The 17268-nt window shown below is 48.9% G+C and overlaps 1 protein-coding gene across 1 annotated transcript in view; it reads right to left on the bottom strand.

Moving 5' to 3' along the window:
• The window catches only part of LOC104160089 (cell adhesion molecule 1-like), a gene marked incomplete at its 5' end in the record, with an annotated part of 35615 nt that overhangs the window by 15781 nt on the left and 2566 nt on the right, over positions 1 to 17268 (bottom strand). The window contains 3 exons of the mRNA XM_009698149.1: positions 2604 to 2703; positions 12795 to 12950; positions 14801 to 14938. Of these exons, the coding sequence (XP_009696451.1) occupies positions 2604 to 2703; positions 12795 to 12950; positions 14801 to 14938 (394 nt within the window). The remainder of the gene's footprint in view (positions 1 to 2603; positions 2704 to 12794; positions 12951 to 14800; positions 14939 to 17268) is intronic.

Genomic DNA, 17268 nt, shown 5'->3' on the forward strand with positions numbered 1-17268 from the left:
AAACCTCCTCCCCCCCCCCCCGGGCCCCGCGGGGCCGCCCGGCAGCCGCTCTCCTGCATCCCTGGGCTAACGGAACCGCAGCGAGCATCGTGTTTGCATCGTTTCGGGAATGACATTGGCCTGTTTGGTCACAGCTAGTAAAGAAAGCAAGTGCTGTGGGGCTTGGGGGGGGTGGAAGCTAGTAAAGAAAGCAAGTGCTGCGGGGCTTGGGGGGGGTGGTTTGGGTTTTTTTGTTGGTGGTGTTTTTTTAATTTATTATTGTTATAATCTTTAAGCAGCAGTAAGGGGACAGATGGGCTACTCCTGAGACACCCTTCCTCAGCAAGAAAAATACAGCGTATTTTTGGGGCAACTCAGCAGAGAGCTCTTAAGAGGGGAGCTTCACGCAGGACGCCAGCCTCCAGCCCGCCTCGTTCCCCAGTTTGCAAGTCGGACTCTGCCAGGAGCTCGCGCTGCTGGAGGCATCTCGTAGCTCGGGCTTTTCCTAGCATCCAAACGGCAGGTTACCGTCACAGTGTAGAAGCTCTTGAGGCTTCACCGTCTCAGCCAGGCTACTGGGACAGATCCAACACTGAGCCAAACCGGTTGGGTATCAGCTGCCTGCTACAGAGCTGACGTCGGGTTTTGGACAAGGGCCGGGCGCTCTCCTCCTCACTTTTGGGCCGTCGGTGCATGAGCCGCGGCGCGGGCAGCAGAAGCTCTTGAGAGAGCAGAGCTGCAGCTTAACCTCAGTAGGGGCGGAAAGGGTTTTGATGCTCCCGGCTGTGGTTTTCAAAAGGCTGTATTTGTGATCTGGGAGTCCCAAGGTTTCCCACACTGCGTGCGCTACACGGCGGCCCGTTTCCCAGAGACGTGTCTCACCCCGGATGTCCTAAAAGTGACCGTGCCAGCATCTTCCCGCTTTTGTCATAGTCTTGGGGGGGGTGTGTGTGTTCTGTGTCTCATCTAACAAAATACCTGTATTAATACCAAAACAGAAATCTCTACTCTCTGATCTTTTGTTTTCCTTTGAGCTTCCCTCCCCCACTGTTTACGTTGCCAAATTTTGCAGAGAAAGGATTTTGTTTAACTGGAGAAACATCCCTGTTCTGTCTTAAACCTCTGTAAAGGGTGTTACAAAATCTCTTTGTCTTAAAAACGTAAGAGCTAAACACAGCCCATTATTTTACTGTATATTTTCTTAGACTTTGAGAGACACAGGTGAAGTGACCTACATAAGCGAATTCCTAGCACATTACTAGCATCACCGTAATGTTAAGTGGCACGCTGCCGGGGAGATCTGTCTGTCTTATTTAACATGTGTATGTCTTATTCATAGCCTGGAAGGGAGGGGGCGAGGGGGAAGTATGTAAAGAAGCCTATTCATTAAAGTCCCAGATGATACCAAATGGGAGGAACGGCAGTTATCCATGAAAGGAGGAACGCAGAGGGGCTTTGACAGACCCTGAGCAGGGATTAGACATTAAAAGGGAACTCGGCAGGGGATGTGCCAGTCTCTCCTGTACAGGGATGGGATCAGCCTCGTGCCGAACAGAAGAAACTGGGAAGCGGGAATCAATCAAACAATCTGGGAGAGGAGGTACGCTGCCGTAGAGGATGACGGTGCCCCACGCCTCCTCGCTGCCGAGCGCTGCCGCCCTGCCTGCCCCTGCCCACGGCAGCAGAACTGTCAAACTAGATGGCTTCTGCTTCCACTACACCTGCCGTGACTCCTCAGCTCGGGGCGCGCTACCAAGGAGACGCTGAGAGATTTCGGGGATGTTTGCAGAAATCTTATGGACATGATGAAAATTAAAAAAAAAAAAAGGGAGAGTAAATACTCGACAGCCATAAATCCGAGTGGAAGAGAAAACATTTTTAAAAAACAGAAAGTCGACAAAACTTAAATTAGAACAACAATGGAAGTGTGGAAGAAAATCTACCCTCCCTTGCCAGGATTTCCCTGATGCGTAAATCTCTTCAACTAGATAAGAAAGCCTCAAGGGCGTGGCAAGAAGAAGAGAAAGAATAAAGCTGGTGTTTCATAAAAACCGCACAGGGCACCCAAAGGGAGGGAATCCATCCCACCGTCAGTACAAGCAGAAAGACAGACTGCCTTACCTTAGGGATCCATTCCGCTTTTACAAGCCCCCAGGTCTTTGGTGCCAGCCTCGCTTCTGCCTACCGGCACCTGCCCCCCGGGACTCAACCCGCAGGCCCCTGGCCCCGCTTTTGCAGATGAATCGCAACCGATGGACACCCCCAAGCCATTCCCTGGGGGAAGAGGGGCACGGCTGGGGGGACCTTCCCCTTCTGCACCCGAGGGCTGGCTGCCTGCTGGCCACAAAGAGCTCTCCTAGGAGCTCTTCGAGTAGAAATCCCTCGGCCATTAGCTGTACAGGAACACAGGCAAAGCAAAACAGCCGCCTTAATTGCGCAGCAGACGCTCAGGTGCAGAAAGCATCTCTCCCTCTCACGCTGCCGTTACGTCGTCTTCGCAGCAGAGAATGGCGTGCTGAGCGTCTGCAATAGCGACAGGGGCCAAACAACGTCCGCGCGCTACTGCAGCACGACCCCCTCGTCACCGGACAACCCACTCCGTCCTCGGGAAGCGTCCAACTTACTGTGGTTTTCCAAATGCTGCGCACGTCAGCTCAAGCGGCTCCCCTTCTCTCGTGAGGCCTTGCACCGGGTAATTCTGAGAAACCCGCACTTGAGGCTTATCTGTGGGACAAAAAAAACATCGTTTCGTCAATGGGATCGGATTTGCGCGCCCCCAAAGCAAGAGGCGGTCAGCGCCGCCGCTGCTGCCGCTCTCCTCTCGGCCCTCGCCTCCGTGCCGTCCGCCTGACCAGCTGCTGAGCTCGGCTTTACCGTGTAATCACATGTTACTGTATGACACCACCTGGCCTGCACCCCAATTTATGTGTTGGGCTTTACAAGAGATGCCTGTAAGAAACACAAAAAGAAGTCACAGCCAGCCGCCGCTGCTTTTGTTTAACCAACAGAAGGTTTTATTTCGTCCGAACGAAGCTCTTCTAGACCCTAAAAATAAACACAGAGAAGTAAAGCAGTTACAGTCAGGGAGCCAACTCAAAAAACGCCGTAGTAAGACCTTGCAGGAAAAAAACAAAAGAGCCATACCATGAACCCAGAGTCCACAATTAAAAAATTCATTACCTCCTACAACCGAAACAGAGATTAAAAATGCAATCTAAGCTGTAGCTAAAATGTTATCAGTGCAAGAAATCAATTCGATGCTACAAATGCCATTAAGCCACGTACATTTTTCAGGAATGTACTCGACTGTAAGGAACAAAGGAAGGCAAAAAATCAGTATGCATAAAGGTTGAAACCATTTAAATGTTTCTATTTCCTTTGAGAGTAACTGCTACCCAAAATATTGGCTTGCTGCATTTTATTAACTGTGTTTAACTCATTAACATGCTTCCTATGGAATAATAGAGATTACTGGGGGGGGTGGTGAGCAGGAAATCCATGTCAGGATTTAACCAATTTAAATTCTCATAATTTTCAGTAATGGAATAAACTACACGAGTAAATCCTCTCCCGAGATGACTATACCACAAACATTTTATAAACTAATCCCCATTACAGATGCTTCTCGTGGCTATGAAACTCAGGCGGCTTTGCCGGCTGGGAACCGCGGCCGCCGCACGGGGATCGCGACGCTTCTGGGGGTGTCGGGAGTCCCAATTCCACCGGAAACGCGGGTGACCGCGGCATGCCTGAAAACACGCCTCACACGTGCAAAATAAAGGTGCGGAAGCGACTGGTATGTTCTGGGTGCGAGCTGAGGGGAAAAAGGGTCCTTCATCAGAGGGGGAAAGAGCCTCCGAGCGTGCCCTCGAGCCAAACCCCGGAGCAGGGACCTGTCCCCCGCGTAGCCAAGTCCCCTCATTGCAGCGAGGGGCCGGGCTGGCGGCGGCGGTCCAGGCCACGGAGCCCTGGCAGGGACGTGGCATGAGCACGCAGAGGAAAAGCAGGGGCAAGCGAAAAGCCGTGCTGAAACACCCTACTGAGCTTGGTCTGCGCCGTGAGCGCTTACACAACGCATCGACACGGGAAGATGAGTCAAACCAAGTATTATGCAGCAAGTAAATCACAAGCAGCATCTTAAACGCTGTGCTCACGCTCGCCACTCTCATTCACAATTCCCAACCCCCTGGCCATCTGCTCGCTATTTATTATTTGCTTTGCGGCAGTACCTAAGAGGCCGTGCCAGAAACATGGATGCTATTATACTCTGTGCTGTAGGAAGAGTAGAAAACCTTTTCAGCCCAGTTTGCATGGGAACAGAGAGAGCTGAGAAAGCTCTGTGCAAGGTCTACGGCAGCTTGCCCCTCCTGTTGCTCCCATCCCTTTTTTGTTCGGTAACTTTCAGTATTTCTAACGAGCTGTTTACCAGCTGACAATTACTTATGGAAATCAGGAGGAACGCACCGAAGGCTTGCCGTACCGCGAATGAACTGCCAACTCGGTGAGCTCCCCCAGAACTACAGGAGGTGAGCCCTCCTCTTTCAGCCTTCCAGCCCCACAGTCTTCATCAGACAAATGGAAGCCACAAAGTGAACCACTGTGATCCGGACACCTCAGAGGTGTCACCTGCAATAGAAATCTGGGCTTTATTAGCACACGCACACGCACTCGTGAAGACAAGAAAGGACCCAATAGAGTTATCACGGCGAACGTCTCTCCTAAGCAGGACTCGCCAGCACGCCGGTAATTACAGCGAGCACTTATGAAAACGCTTCACAAGTCTGAAGGATTCGGAAGGACGGCTGGGCACCTCAGGAGAACCCACATTTTAATTAGGCTCATAGTATAAAAAAAAATAAAAAATTTCACTTGCTTCAAACAAGATTTTGGTGGGGGGTGGTGGTGTCTTTTTTTTTCCTTTTTTTTTTTTTAAGGACACGCCTTTAGAGCTACTTTAGTTCTACTTCTACTGCTAAGCGTCCCATCTCAGACAAAGTCAGCATATTTTCTGCAGGTTACCAACTCTGTTAGTAAAGCTTTGCGAAATGCTGAGCACCGTGGGATCCTGAGCTCAGCTCCTACACGGGACGGTGACATTTAGTAGCCTTCGCTGGTAAAGTTGTGATGGTTTTCAACGCCCGGACGAGCAGCTTGCCGCCTATTAGCCACTTCATGGAAAAGGCCGCGTTCTAGTGGTGACATCTGTGGCCGTACAATCTGGGGCAATGACCATCTTGGATGGCAACCTAGGAGGTAAGGCAAGAAGCAGGAGAGTTTTCACTCCCAAGTGCATTCCAGCAGCCCGAAATCCTCGACTCAGAATTTTGTAACATCATATCGCTGGAATACTACATAAAAATAAGCGTTTGCATCTATGCACCTAAGCCACTACATACTCCACTGGCAGCCAATTAGATCTAACAACCCAGAGCTATTTCCTAGTACGCCTATTTCTAACGGCTTAAAAAACAGCCTAGTAATTTAATAAGGCACCTTTATTAAGCTAAATTCATTCAAAAGCTAAGAGTGATATACAAGGTTAAATACCAGTAGTCTAAAGGTTACGCTGTAGCAGCAACCAATTTGAAAAACTTATTACAAACCCATTCCGCGTTTGATGAGATTCCTTTTACAACAGGCGTGCCGTGCGCCTGGGCGCGCGGGAACCGCAGCCTTCCCGGCGGGGACAGCGCACCCCGCTCCTCGCCAAAAAACGCTCCTTCCCCCCCTCCCTGCCGAGCAACCTCTGTTTTAACGTCTCGACTAAAGGAGATGCCGAAGGCTTCTCCAACCGATGCGTCGTGCCAAAGCGGCAGGGGCCCGACGGCTCGGAGGGAGCCCCGTAGACAATGGGGGAGAGCGCATCTCCCCTCTGGATTTCGCCGGCCGCCCCAGCCTGCACCCACTGACGATTCACAGTTGTAAAGCGCCCTGCTTTGGAAGTTACCAAAACACTCAAAAGTTCTTTGGCAACCATCCCAATTCTTCCTCTTATTAGCTGCTCGCCCTGCTTTTGTGCCACCAGCAAAGATTATTAGCGGTGACTTTTTAGGAACTTCAAATGCTTCACGGGAGCACTGAACATCATCGGGCCGAGCACCCCGGCCAGCGCATTCCCTCTAAAAATACCATCGTTTGCCGATTACTCCCTAATGACTATCCTTTGAGATCTGCCAGTTAGTGATTTCTTAATCCACTTAAACACACGCTCCATCGATAATGCTTAGATCTCATTAATCGGCCAAGAGAAAATGTTATGCCGAGTTCGGTGCCTTACGAAAGCCTCAGTCTATTATTTCTACCCGTTTCCTTTCATCAGGCCAACCTAGCAAGGATGCTAACACACAGCAGGCACGACCGTTATCCGGGAGTACGACCACGCGCTTAAATAAAAGGTTGGTTTTCTGGGGAAAGGCAAGAAGAAGTGTGAAAGGTGGTGGCCTCCTCGCCCTCATGCCTCTCCCCTGAAATACAATCAGAATACGCATCACAAGGAAACCACGTGCAGTAAGTTTAACTCTGTGGTTGTCTCCAGTAATCTCACTGAGCACAAGAGCTACCAGAAGCTGCTACAGAAAACCTGCATTGCACTCGACGTACGCGTTCTTTGGGGCCATGCCAGTCATGCCAGAGTTGAATCATCACACTGCAGCAGCCCCTGGTCCTCCGGCAATCTCCGTGCAAGCGATACAGCTCCTACAATGCAGCAATCTGCCCACTCTCAACACAAAACCTGGACCAAAACTGTCCTTAATAACACAGCAAAAACATTCTGGGAAATGCTCCTTTTCCGAAGCCCAGGTGACTCCTAACCCTTGCCCACCACCACCACCACCACCATCAAACCAGCTGACCCTTCCCGGTTGATGCACTCTCAGCTGAAAGCCGCCTTCCCACGTGCTGCTTCGCGGGGAACCCACACCAAAAGAGGGATGAGGCGGCCAAGCTCTCGGGAGCAGGCTGGGGCTTGCAGAGCTCCGCCGCAGAGCAGCAACGAGCACCGCCCGACAATGTCGAGGTTCTCCTTGATGGGTCAATCGCTTACAGATGCTCAACAGGGCGGACGCACAGCAAGAGGGGCTATCCAGGACCTCGGTACATTTTCGGCACAGAATTTCTCTCTCTCTCTCTCTCTCTGCTCCAAATTACAGCTAAATGCGTACGTTAAGCAAACCGCACACGACTATAGAAGGCGGGTTCCTGCACGGCAGAGGCGAGCAAAGACATGCTCCCGCAGCGGGCCTGCGACGGGTACGGCCGCGTGCGGCTCAGCCTCTTCTGCCACCCCGGACTGCTTGCCAACAGAGAAAACTACAAAATGGATTCTTTCAATGATTCAGCGGAAAATGCTCTTGCCTGCACTGTGAAATTAGGTACCGCATCCAAGTTTTAAAATCCATTTTATGATTACTGTACTAATTCCTGATGCGCACCTCTTGGCAGAAGCGATGACAGATGGCAGTCCTTGGGAGCAGGATCCCATGGGCCAAGCAAAGCTCCTGCCCGCTTTAGTTAATTCCAGTTTCAAAATCACCTAAGATAATTCTTCATACGTCTTTCTTCGGATGGGTGCCGCTTTACCCAGCTCCTCATCTCCGCTTTGCTCTGTGGTCCAAAGTAACTTCTCAAAAAACCTGACTTCTGGCCGCCTCTGCATCTTACCGGGCTGGCATGTGAGGCGAAGAGCAGGAGGAGTCTGTCCTGCAGCACTAAAAGAAGTCAGCAAAGCAGTGGTGGTGCTTTTCGTATTTACAAAAAAGAAAAAAAAAACAAACCCAAAACGCTTTAAATCAAAAGTTTCCGAATGGGTCAACACCTCACTGAACAAAACAACTCATTTATTCATTTTCAGAAATCTCCGGATGATAAATTATGTTGATGTTAATCACTTCACCGCATACTACGCAATTAATATTTGTACTTGATGGAAATATAAGGATTACTGGAGGTGCGACAGCATACATATATGGCTGATTTTTAACATAATTGGGCGCAAAAAATTCTCACGTCGTAACAGCGGAGGCCATTACAGATTCCATCGGTGCATATTTTAAAAGTACACGTGTAGATATTATAAAAACGAATGTGCCATTAATTATAACTTCAGAAAAGCAGAAAAAACCAACCCAGAGAAAAATGCCGAATCAAGACTTCGACGCTTTCCCTTCCAGTATCACGTAATGAGATAAGGAAAAATACCACAAAGGCTGAACTTAAATGTCTCCGAGAATATCTGGTCCCATTCAATTCCTTAATGATATTTTAATGCATTTTGTTGCTTCATTTCCTTTCTAAAATTACACTCATCGCACTGGTCTTCCATCCCTCATCGAGGGATCTGCATCACAAAAAGAAAGGCGCTCCAGCCAGAATCAGGGGATGTTTTGAAACCAATACCAGGCAACGGATTGTGGCCGCCCCTCGCACAGGGTTATCCGTTTGCTGGCGTGGCTATTAATCAAGCATGAAAGCGTTATCGTTACTGTGAGTACACAGCACCATTTGTCAAACTCTGTTTGCTTTTGAGAAGCATTACCAGGAGGGCCTCATACATATTACCAAGCGCTTCTTTGCAGAGGTTTCTTTTTAATAACATACCCTACATTCACGTGGAAGCATTTATCTCAAAACTTCACCAAGGGCCAGGCTGTACCACATCGTATATGCAACAATTGGCTTACTCCACGAGTACGGCAAGTTAATAGTCAGCACAAATCAGTTCTTACTCACAGTTTTGCTGACCACAGCAAAACGGGCTTTCCGTCCCAGTACTCGCGCTGTGAACTTGCTATTTGTTTTTAAAGTTTAGCTTAGGGCGTAGCAACAAGCCATCAGCATGCAGGACGACAGCTTATCAGATAACGCAGTGTTCCTATCATTCTGCCTTAGCAGAAATCCCCCCGGCGCATAAGAAGAGGAGCAAGAGAGCCAGTCCTCCCTCTCAATCAGAGACGTGACTGCCTCAACACCCAAGATGATCCTTGGAAGCAGCCCGGGAGAGAACAAGGCAGCAGCAAGACAAATCAGACGTTGTGTAGCGAACAGTCGCCGTATTACATCTCGGCTGAGGCGACCGAGGGTTCGGTGCCGCACGTGTAGGGGCTACACCGGTGCTGCAAGATTAATGGTTAGGATGAACGCCCCGCTTTCACCTTGCGAAGAGTCTGAAATCGCTCTGCCTGACCCCCACCAAGGGCATTGTCCTGGTGCAGGAAATCTGGAACAGCCCCAGCCCAGGGTGAGGAGGCCAACAGCCACTTAGAAACATCTTCCTCAAGTTATTGAGGAACTTAACTCAGAACCCTGAAGTCTGCAATTTTCCTTGAACTACAAGACAGAAGAAAATGTTCAAGTGCATTGTTTTTAAAATGGAATGAAGTAGGTCACTTTGCAGATTTAAATTTCTGCACCTTTCTTTCCTTTTTCAGCAGAGGAGAACATTTCGATAGAAGAAAGGCATGTTTATGGCATCACCTCCAACTAAGCCAAAACACCAACGCTCCAGATTGTCAATGACACTTCAGGTCCTCATTTACCAGAAGACACTTGACATACCTAGCCTGAATAAAATCACCCTAAAAAGAGAATAGGCAAAAATTTTGAAGGGAGGAGAGCACTCTGGGGGCAGAAATGCCTCCTTCCTCCTCTCTGCCATCCGTCACCCCAGACCTGACACCTCAGCTCTCCTGAGGGAGCGCTACCAAAGCCACCACCGCAGCCCCGAGGTGGGGCGTGAGGAACAGCAGCGGCACATTCTTCTCGGAAAACGGCCGGACCGCGTGGGAGAGTCACCTCGGAGAGCCCTCGTTTTTGTTTCAAGCTCGCTCGCCTCCAAAGAGCGCAAACTGCACGTGGCTCAGGGTCTGTTCCCTTTTGCAGGTTGCACTTTGAACAGTGATGACAAGTGTCCCACCCCTCTCTTCCCCACTTTGCAAACTATGCAGGCTTTTTCTTTTCTGTTTGTTTTTTTTCTTGGGGAAAAAAAAAAATCAAACCCAAAAAATCCCAACTTTTGTGTTGCAGTTTAGAAAAAAAAAAATCTCTGTACCCTGAAATTTAGTCAGACAAAAAATACCACATTATCCGAGAAGGCTCCATCCATCATCCTCCTGTCCTTCCCCAACAGGTTTCATGCTCAGGCTGGATACATTAAGCACAGAGAAATACAACATCTGCTTAGAAAAAGCTTTTCCTGTCCCCCGCTGATGTTCCAAAGAGGTGGACCTGCTGTGCCCTTGGTGGGAATGGGCAGGATTTACAGGCAGAGAACGTGAGAGCAGATGCTTGAGTGAGCACCGTGGCTAACCGAGCCAGAGCGACGCCTCTCCAGCTGCACGACAAGCAGCAACCCGCCAACGTGAGAGCGCAGGACGATCGGCAAGTGCCGACTGCCGCCGCTTTGCAGATTTGGTGGTCGGCGCGCTCGTGAGGTAACACTGTGGTCAACGGAAGCGCACAAAGAGCAGGTGGGAGGAGTCCTTTGCTCCGACTGCAAATCCCCTATCTGAAAAAAAACAACTGAGAATGTATCAATTAGGCCCAATTGTAGGAGTCCACATTCCCCGAGAGGCCAAGCCCAGGTCTACAGGAGCTCTCCTTGAGTGGCCTGTCCGTGAAGAGTGCTCGTGAGGTAACACTGTGGTCAACGGAAGCGCACAAAGAGCAGGTGGGAGGAGTCCTTTGCTCCGACTGCAAATCCCCTATCTGAAAAAAAACAACTGAGAATGTATCAATTAGGCCCAATTGTAGGAGTCCACATTCCCCGAGAGGCCAAGCCCAGGTCTACAGGAGCTCTCCTTGAGTGGCCTGTCCGTGAAGACAGGAGGATCTTCCTTCTGCTCACACTCTCCCATCGGCCAACGAGTCATCAGCATGAAGTGGGAAAAGCTCAAGGGTAAAAGTTCACTCTGCAACTGCCTTTTCTACCCTAAGTTCAAGTCCAACAGCAGGTATTAAATGCAAGTGTCTGGATGCACTCCAGCACACGAAGTCCCAAAGCCGCTCGCTGCTGGGAGCCGCAAGGTGACGATGCACGACATGTTCTTCAGCTGGTAGGCTTCTCTCGAGCCATCTGCTGCTGCCTGCTGAAGGAACCGACCGGACTAACGTGGGGCAAGTGCCCATATATAAACATAATTACTTTTAACAAGCTCAGAGTTTAATTTGGACTAGAACAAAACACCAAGCTGGTCCAAAAGCCCTTTTCTTACTCATCCCTGTTCCCTTCCGAGGAGGCTCTGTGCTAGCTCCGTCCCAACCAGCAGCTCCGGAACAACCCAAGGGGAGGCCAAAACGGGCGCTAAGGGCAGAAACCCGTGCAAGGGCTGCCACTGAGGTCCCCAGCTCGTTCGCTGAAGACTGCACGCATCCCCCCGGTCGCTGCAGTTTACGTGCGCTTTGCCTTTGCTGCGTGGGGAGCCCTGCAGAGGCTGCAAATGAAAGGAGTCAAGAAGGGATTTATTTGAGGAAGAATGGAAAAAATGACGTTCATTTTTTTGGCAGGAACAGCAGCCCGCTCCTATCCCATTAAACGATCAGGATTTTAGAGGAATTTCCGAAAGGAAGCCTAAAGGTAATCTGATGCCCCTTCAATCGAGGGGAAGAAACCCGGCAAGCTTTCAGTACCTCCACATAATAAGGGAGATGGGATTTCCCCCCCGCCGTCTTCTGTTAAGTATTTGATCAAGCCTCACAAAGGTGCTAATGTATTATTAAAGCTAATGGAGCTTTACAAGAAATGTTAATGGACATTAAGTTTGCATAAATGAATTACACATTAGCACAGTCACAAGAAATCTAGTATCCGCCAATTTAGGCAGTATCTGATCATTTCTGTTTTCCTCATTACAGGAACATTACTTCCCGCTAGTTTCAGAGATACGAGAATTGTAACCAAGATGTTCATAATGAAACTACATAATGAAGCAAATGAAACAAACTATTACAAAACTTCCTCTTCCCCTCTTAGTCTCATGTTATACTGCAAGCGGACCTGCAAAAACAAGCACTTTGAACCATCCCAGCACCCCGGTTTTCTGAGGCACCCCAGCCTCGCGGTGTGGACCAGACCGTCTGACTTTGCTCTTGGGAGCCACTTTCTGAGTAGAGTCGGTGTGCGTACGCACCAGCTCCGTCGTCTCCGCCGGCCGCAAGTCAGGCCTGGCTGCGTTTGCGACCGCGGGTGTTTGCAGGCACCTGCTCATAAAGTTGGTTAGCGTCATATACAGCAGCGCGGTTCCCAAATGAAGTGAACTGCACTATTAACACCAAACACGTTAGGAGCAGGATAGAAAACAGGCTGACCTTAATCAGCGGCGTTACTACAGATTCCACAGAATTCACATTCCTCTGATTTAGAAAACCAGTCGGTGCTGTACGTTCACAATGCACGATACGGAGTTTCTTTCGCACAGCACCGAGTTTGTGCCAGTAAACTCACAATGGTGGCCAGTCGCTTTGACGTGGCGGTAGAGAAGCGGTTTTCAAAGAGATAAGTAGGTTGCTAAAAGAAAAAATACTCAGATTTAATCTGTTCTGACAACTACAAAGCCCAGCCAGGAACCTTTGACGGTGCAAATTCTATGTACAGAAAGTTCGTTCTTAAAGAGAAGGAAGGTATGTATTCATCGTATCGCAGAAGGGCTGGGAAAAGTCATGGCTTCACCCAAGAAGGGGTACCCAACATTCTGATTTCCACTTTTAAATAACACGATATAAGCCCCGTCTACGCTGTCGTTTTATCACGTGGGGAATAGCCCCCAAACTCTTCAGCGAGCCATTTTACAGGTTGAGAAAATGAAAGTTCCGCTACTCACACATGACTTCGAGGTAACGCTGCGTCTGCAAGTCTTTGACAGCAGGGTGATCCACCAAGCAGATGACAGGGACCCCGTCGTCCTCCCGTCCCACCTTCAGCAGCAGCTGACTGGTCACCGTGTACATGTCGGACCACTGCTCCACTTCTGACTTGCCTGCCAGGGAGAGGACCAAGAGAGCGGAGAGTGATCATGGGAGGGAGTACCTACCACACACCGGGTCTCCTCCCTCCTCGCTGTGCCCAGCTGACACGTCCCCTACAGATAACCGTCCCCCCTCCGCAGTCACTGAGATTTAGGGGAGAGGGGTACGGGCGCGTGAAGCAACCCACCTCTCTGTCGGGCTGCTGTCGGTTGAAGTCCACACGATGCTACCGCAATGATTAACAATTCCCTGACACTGTCCCCAAATCCCCGAACTCTTAAATCAATGGAGCTACAAATCCCCTCCCACTCTTGAATCAACAATTAGCTAGAAAAGTGATTAAACAGATTAACTTAATTAAAAGTCGTATTGATAGGCTGAAGCACTTCAGCAGTGCTGCATCCAAAGGAGAGAACGGCAGCGGTGGCCAGAGGGAAGCCCCGCTCAGGACCGGCTCCCTGAAGGATGCCATAGCGCACAGCACAGAAACAAGGGGGAGGAAAAGGCAGGACAGGAGAAAAAGGATTTTTCCACGAACTCAGCAAGCGCTTGCTGACAACGCGACTCCACTTTGCTCACTAATACTCTTCTCTGAGTCTTTCCATTTAAGAATTCGCAGTCAAAATGCCAAGAGTAACTTTTGTAGCGAAGCCCTTGCAAAGACAAAGGATTTCTATATCATATATTGAAGTGAAACAGAGGACAGCTGCAGAAAGCGACACCCCTTGGCATTTAGAGGAGAGGCTTTCTGATTGGCAAAGCCATGCTTTCCCGCTATTCACAACCCATAACCGAGCATTTTGGTGTCCCTGCTTCTGTTTAAAAAAAAAAACACCCAAAGAATCAGCAGGGTGAGCTGGTACTGCAAGAAGCTATTACTCAGCTCAGCAGTCTTCGCAGGGAAAGGAAAGCTGGGATTCAATTGCCAACACAAGAAAACTCAATCAAGAAGCCGTCAGGTCAAGAGCGAAGGGTCAAATACTACGGCAGCGCTGCCCGTCAGAATGGGGAAGGAAACCAGAGCTGGGTCCCTGGAAGATCTGCACACCACGTCGCCGGCACCAGGTGCCGGGAATCGGTGGGGCACCGCTCTGCGTGGCAGCAGGTCTGCCGTCCACCTTTGTCAGCGCGCTCTCAGCACGCATCCTCCTCGGATGCTCGTAGGTGTTGGGCTTAAAGCGAGGGTTTTATCATGCCCTTGTAGGGGGTTGGATTTGAAGTAATGAGTCCAGACTTCTCTAGAGAGCCCTTCAGTGCCTCAGACCGGGTAAAGCACAAAGCTCACATCTGTGTGCAGGCTTAAACTAACAGCACGTCACACGCGATCAGAGTCAGTGACTTGAATGTGCAAATACCGGGAGCAACCAGACCTCAGGGAGTGGGAGAAACCCATCTTATATTAATATTCAACTGAATACAGAGAAAAAGCTCTATAAACAAGAGAGTTAGACATGAAGGTGAACTGAAAATCTTTACAGCCCAAAGCGCAGATGATGCTACTCCTACCTGAAACAGGGCAGAAAGCTACATAAAGCACCGCAGGAATAAATTCAAGGTGCGGCAGCTTTGGCTCCTCCAGGTCACCTGCAGGTACCGAAAGACTCCAGAACCCTGTACTCGAGGCTGGCAGGCAGGCAGAGGACCAAATGGAGTTCAGCCCTTCTGTGTTAGAGAATAAACTCTCTGCCCACATACTCCTTTGTTCCCGAGCTGGCATTTGAAGCAGCTCGCTCTACTTTTTTTTTTTTAATCCCTTTCCTCCCCGCCACCTCTTAAACCGGCAACAGAGAACAAATACCAAGCATTACATAAATCATTTCAGCTATCTGAAAAAAGCAAGTGAGTGAGAGGATACATCTACCGGCTAGCTCCTTGTTTCCTTTGAACCATCTGATGGTGGTGGCTGGTCTGCTGGCCATGGCAGTGCAGTTCAGCTCAATCTCTTCTCCCTCAACGGCAATTTCTTTCTGGATATCAATTACCAAATTGCGTGGCGGGACTACAACGAAAAAGACAACACAATACATACTTTTGATATTAAAAAAAAAAAACCACAAAAACCCAAAACATTTTCTGACCACTAACACAAGACAAAACCACCAGGAAAACCTGTAAAAATCTACTAAAGGAAACCAGCAACCAGTATTTATTTGATCTTTCAATCGATCAAATCCCTTGATAGGCGGTTTCACAGCAATCAGAGTAAGCACTTTCACTCTCCACCTAATAATCATCGTAGTTTCGCAAATTATTACTTATCAAATCTGTAACTTTCTGTTCTCTCTCCCAGGCAGGCACCGTTCCAGGGCAGAGCGTTACTCTTCTGCCCTGTTCGGTGGTGTGTGTGTGTCGCTATTTAAAAATACAGCTTGACTCCGTGCACATTTCTTGACTCCTCCTGACAAGGAGAGGAAACACAAAAGCTGACATTTGGAAGCGCCTTACTTACCGTGCCTCTAACCTCGCAAGGCAATTTTTCTCTCCTGCTGTTCGGCTTCAAGCCTCAGCCGTAAGGAGTGGAAGCGGGCCAGCAAACATCAAGCTCATTTAAGACGCTCCAAAAGCCAGTGAGCTCAAGCCCAGAGCGGAATGCCATCACCTTTGGAATTGCCATCCCTGCTTCCCCATCGCACCACCACAAAGCCGTCCCAGGGAGAGGAGGGAGCCAGCTCTGCCTCCAGCGATGGGCACCTGCATCGTAGGGCAGCTCCTTTGCGATGGTAGTTTGCCCTTCTCCCCGGACACGTGTCTTCCACGGATCCAGAGGTCTAGAAGACCGCGCTCAACGAAAAATAATCCAGAGATACGGAGAAACGGGCTGTAACTGCAGGGGGATAACACACCACTGCAGAACAACCCAGAAAAGCGACAAACCAGCACAAAAATTACAACACGGGAACAAGGAACGTCTTCCCCATGAAAGCACCGGTAGTGAGGCAAGAAACAGAGGGAAACAAAAAAAAAAAAGAAAAAGAACATCAAGAGTTTGTGAAGCACAGAGTCGCAGTTTCAGAAAAACCCCAGAACTTCCAAAGGAAACTCAACTTTGCTCTGATCACTATGATTAAGCAACTGCATAGTTCAAATGTGACTAACACGTTTTTGAGCTAATGAAGAACAAATATGTATAAATACCATCCAGATGATCAAATGGACTAATTAGTCACTTGTGGCTTTTCTGTAAAAAGAACAGAACGGGCTACATATTTGAGATTTTCACATGTTCCAATTAAGCATGAATAAATCTACATATCGTGCGCCACAGAAGACATTAAAGTACAGGGGAGAGAGGGGGGAAGCACGCCGCTAAGGCAAACGTGAAGCTCTCTCCGAAGACTGACTACAAAGAAGGATGCCTCCAAACGTTGCTCTGCTCTCTGAAGCGAGCATCATTAGAAGCAGATCAGCAAAGTTACTCTTTGCTGGAACTTAAAATATATCAAAGTCCGTGTGATGACCACAAGATCTTTGGTGGGGAATGCATTCCTCGGAGGAGCAGTCATATACCGACACGGAGAGCCACGTCTCTGCCCCGGCTCATTTCTCCTCCTCCTTAGGGAGTCAATAATGGGGAAGACAGGAAAGACACGTTATCCTTGGCATCAGCGTACCCCATCTCTCTGTACCGATGCTAGCCAAGATAAGCAGTCCCCTCCTCAGCCTTCCAATAATAAACATCCATCGTCCTTGCCAGTTCCGTGAACTAAGGTTTGGCCCGAGTAGGCGATGAGGGTGAAGAGAAAACACCCACCGCTTGACGGACGTCGGGTAAGGCAGGCAGGTGCTGGCCATGCTGCAAATCCTTCTCAAAAAGAACCAAAGCACGAGGCAAGGAAGCAGACCTTCCCCTGAATTCTGAAGCAGGATTCATGTTTAAAAAAACAAAACAAAACAAAACAAAGCCACAACCCCAAACAACAACAAACTGCATTTTGTCTCCCACTTGAAAGATACGCAGTGCTGGCTTATAGGTGAATAAAGTAAGTACTACTATTTCAAACACCTTCGTGTTGTTGGCAGTGAAATGAAATCCGACAAACTACTTTTGCGTCTGTAGGATTAGAGAGAAGAACTGGAAGAGAGCTATGAATACTGGAATGTGCGCTAAAACTTTGAAGATGTTGATAAATGCAATAGGTATACTAGAACTGCTTATAAACATTACTTAAGCAGCGTGTAGAAACCTAAGAACCCAATCTCATTAAATAGAAGAAGGAAGATTTAAACTAATCAGCGAATGAGATCTTACATTAAGTCACCCTCTGTGATTCAGGTTCTCCTATTAATAGAGTCTTAAAAGCCGTGGCTAATCGGTAGGGACCGCTCTAA

This window comes from Cariama cristata, unplaced genomic scaffold (assembly GCF_000690535.1).
Source record: "Cariama cristata isolate BGI_N322 unplaced genomic scaffold, ASM69053v1 scaffold8674, whole genome shotgun sequence".
In the NCBI taxonomy this organism is placed as follows: Eukaryota; Metazoa; Chordata; class Aves; order Cariamiformes; family Cariamidae; genus Cariama; species Cariama cristata.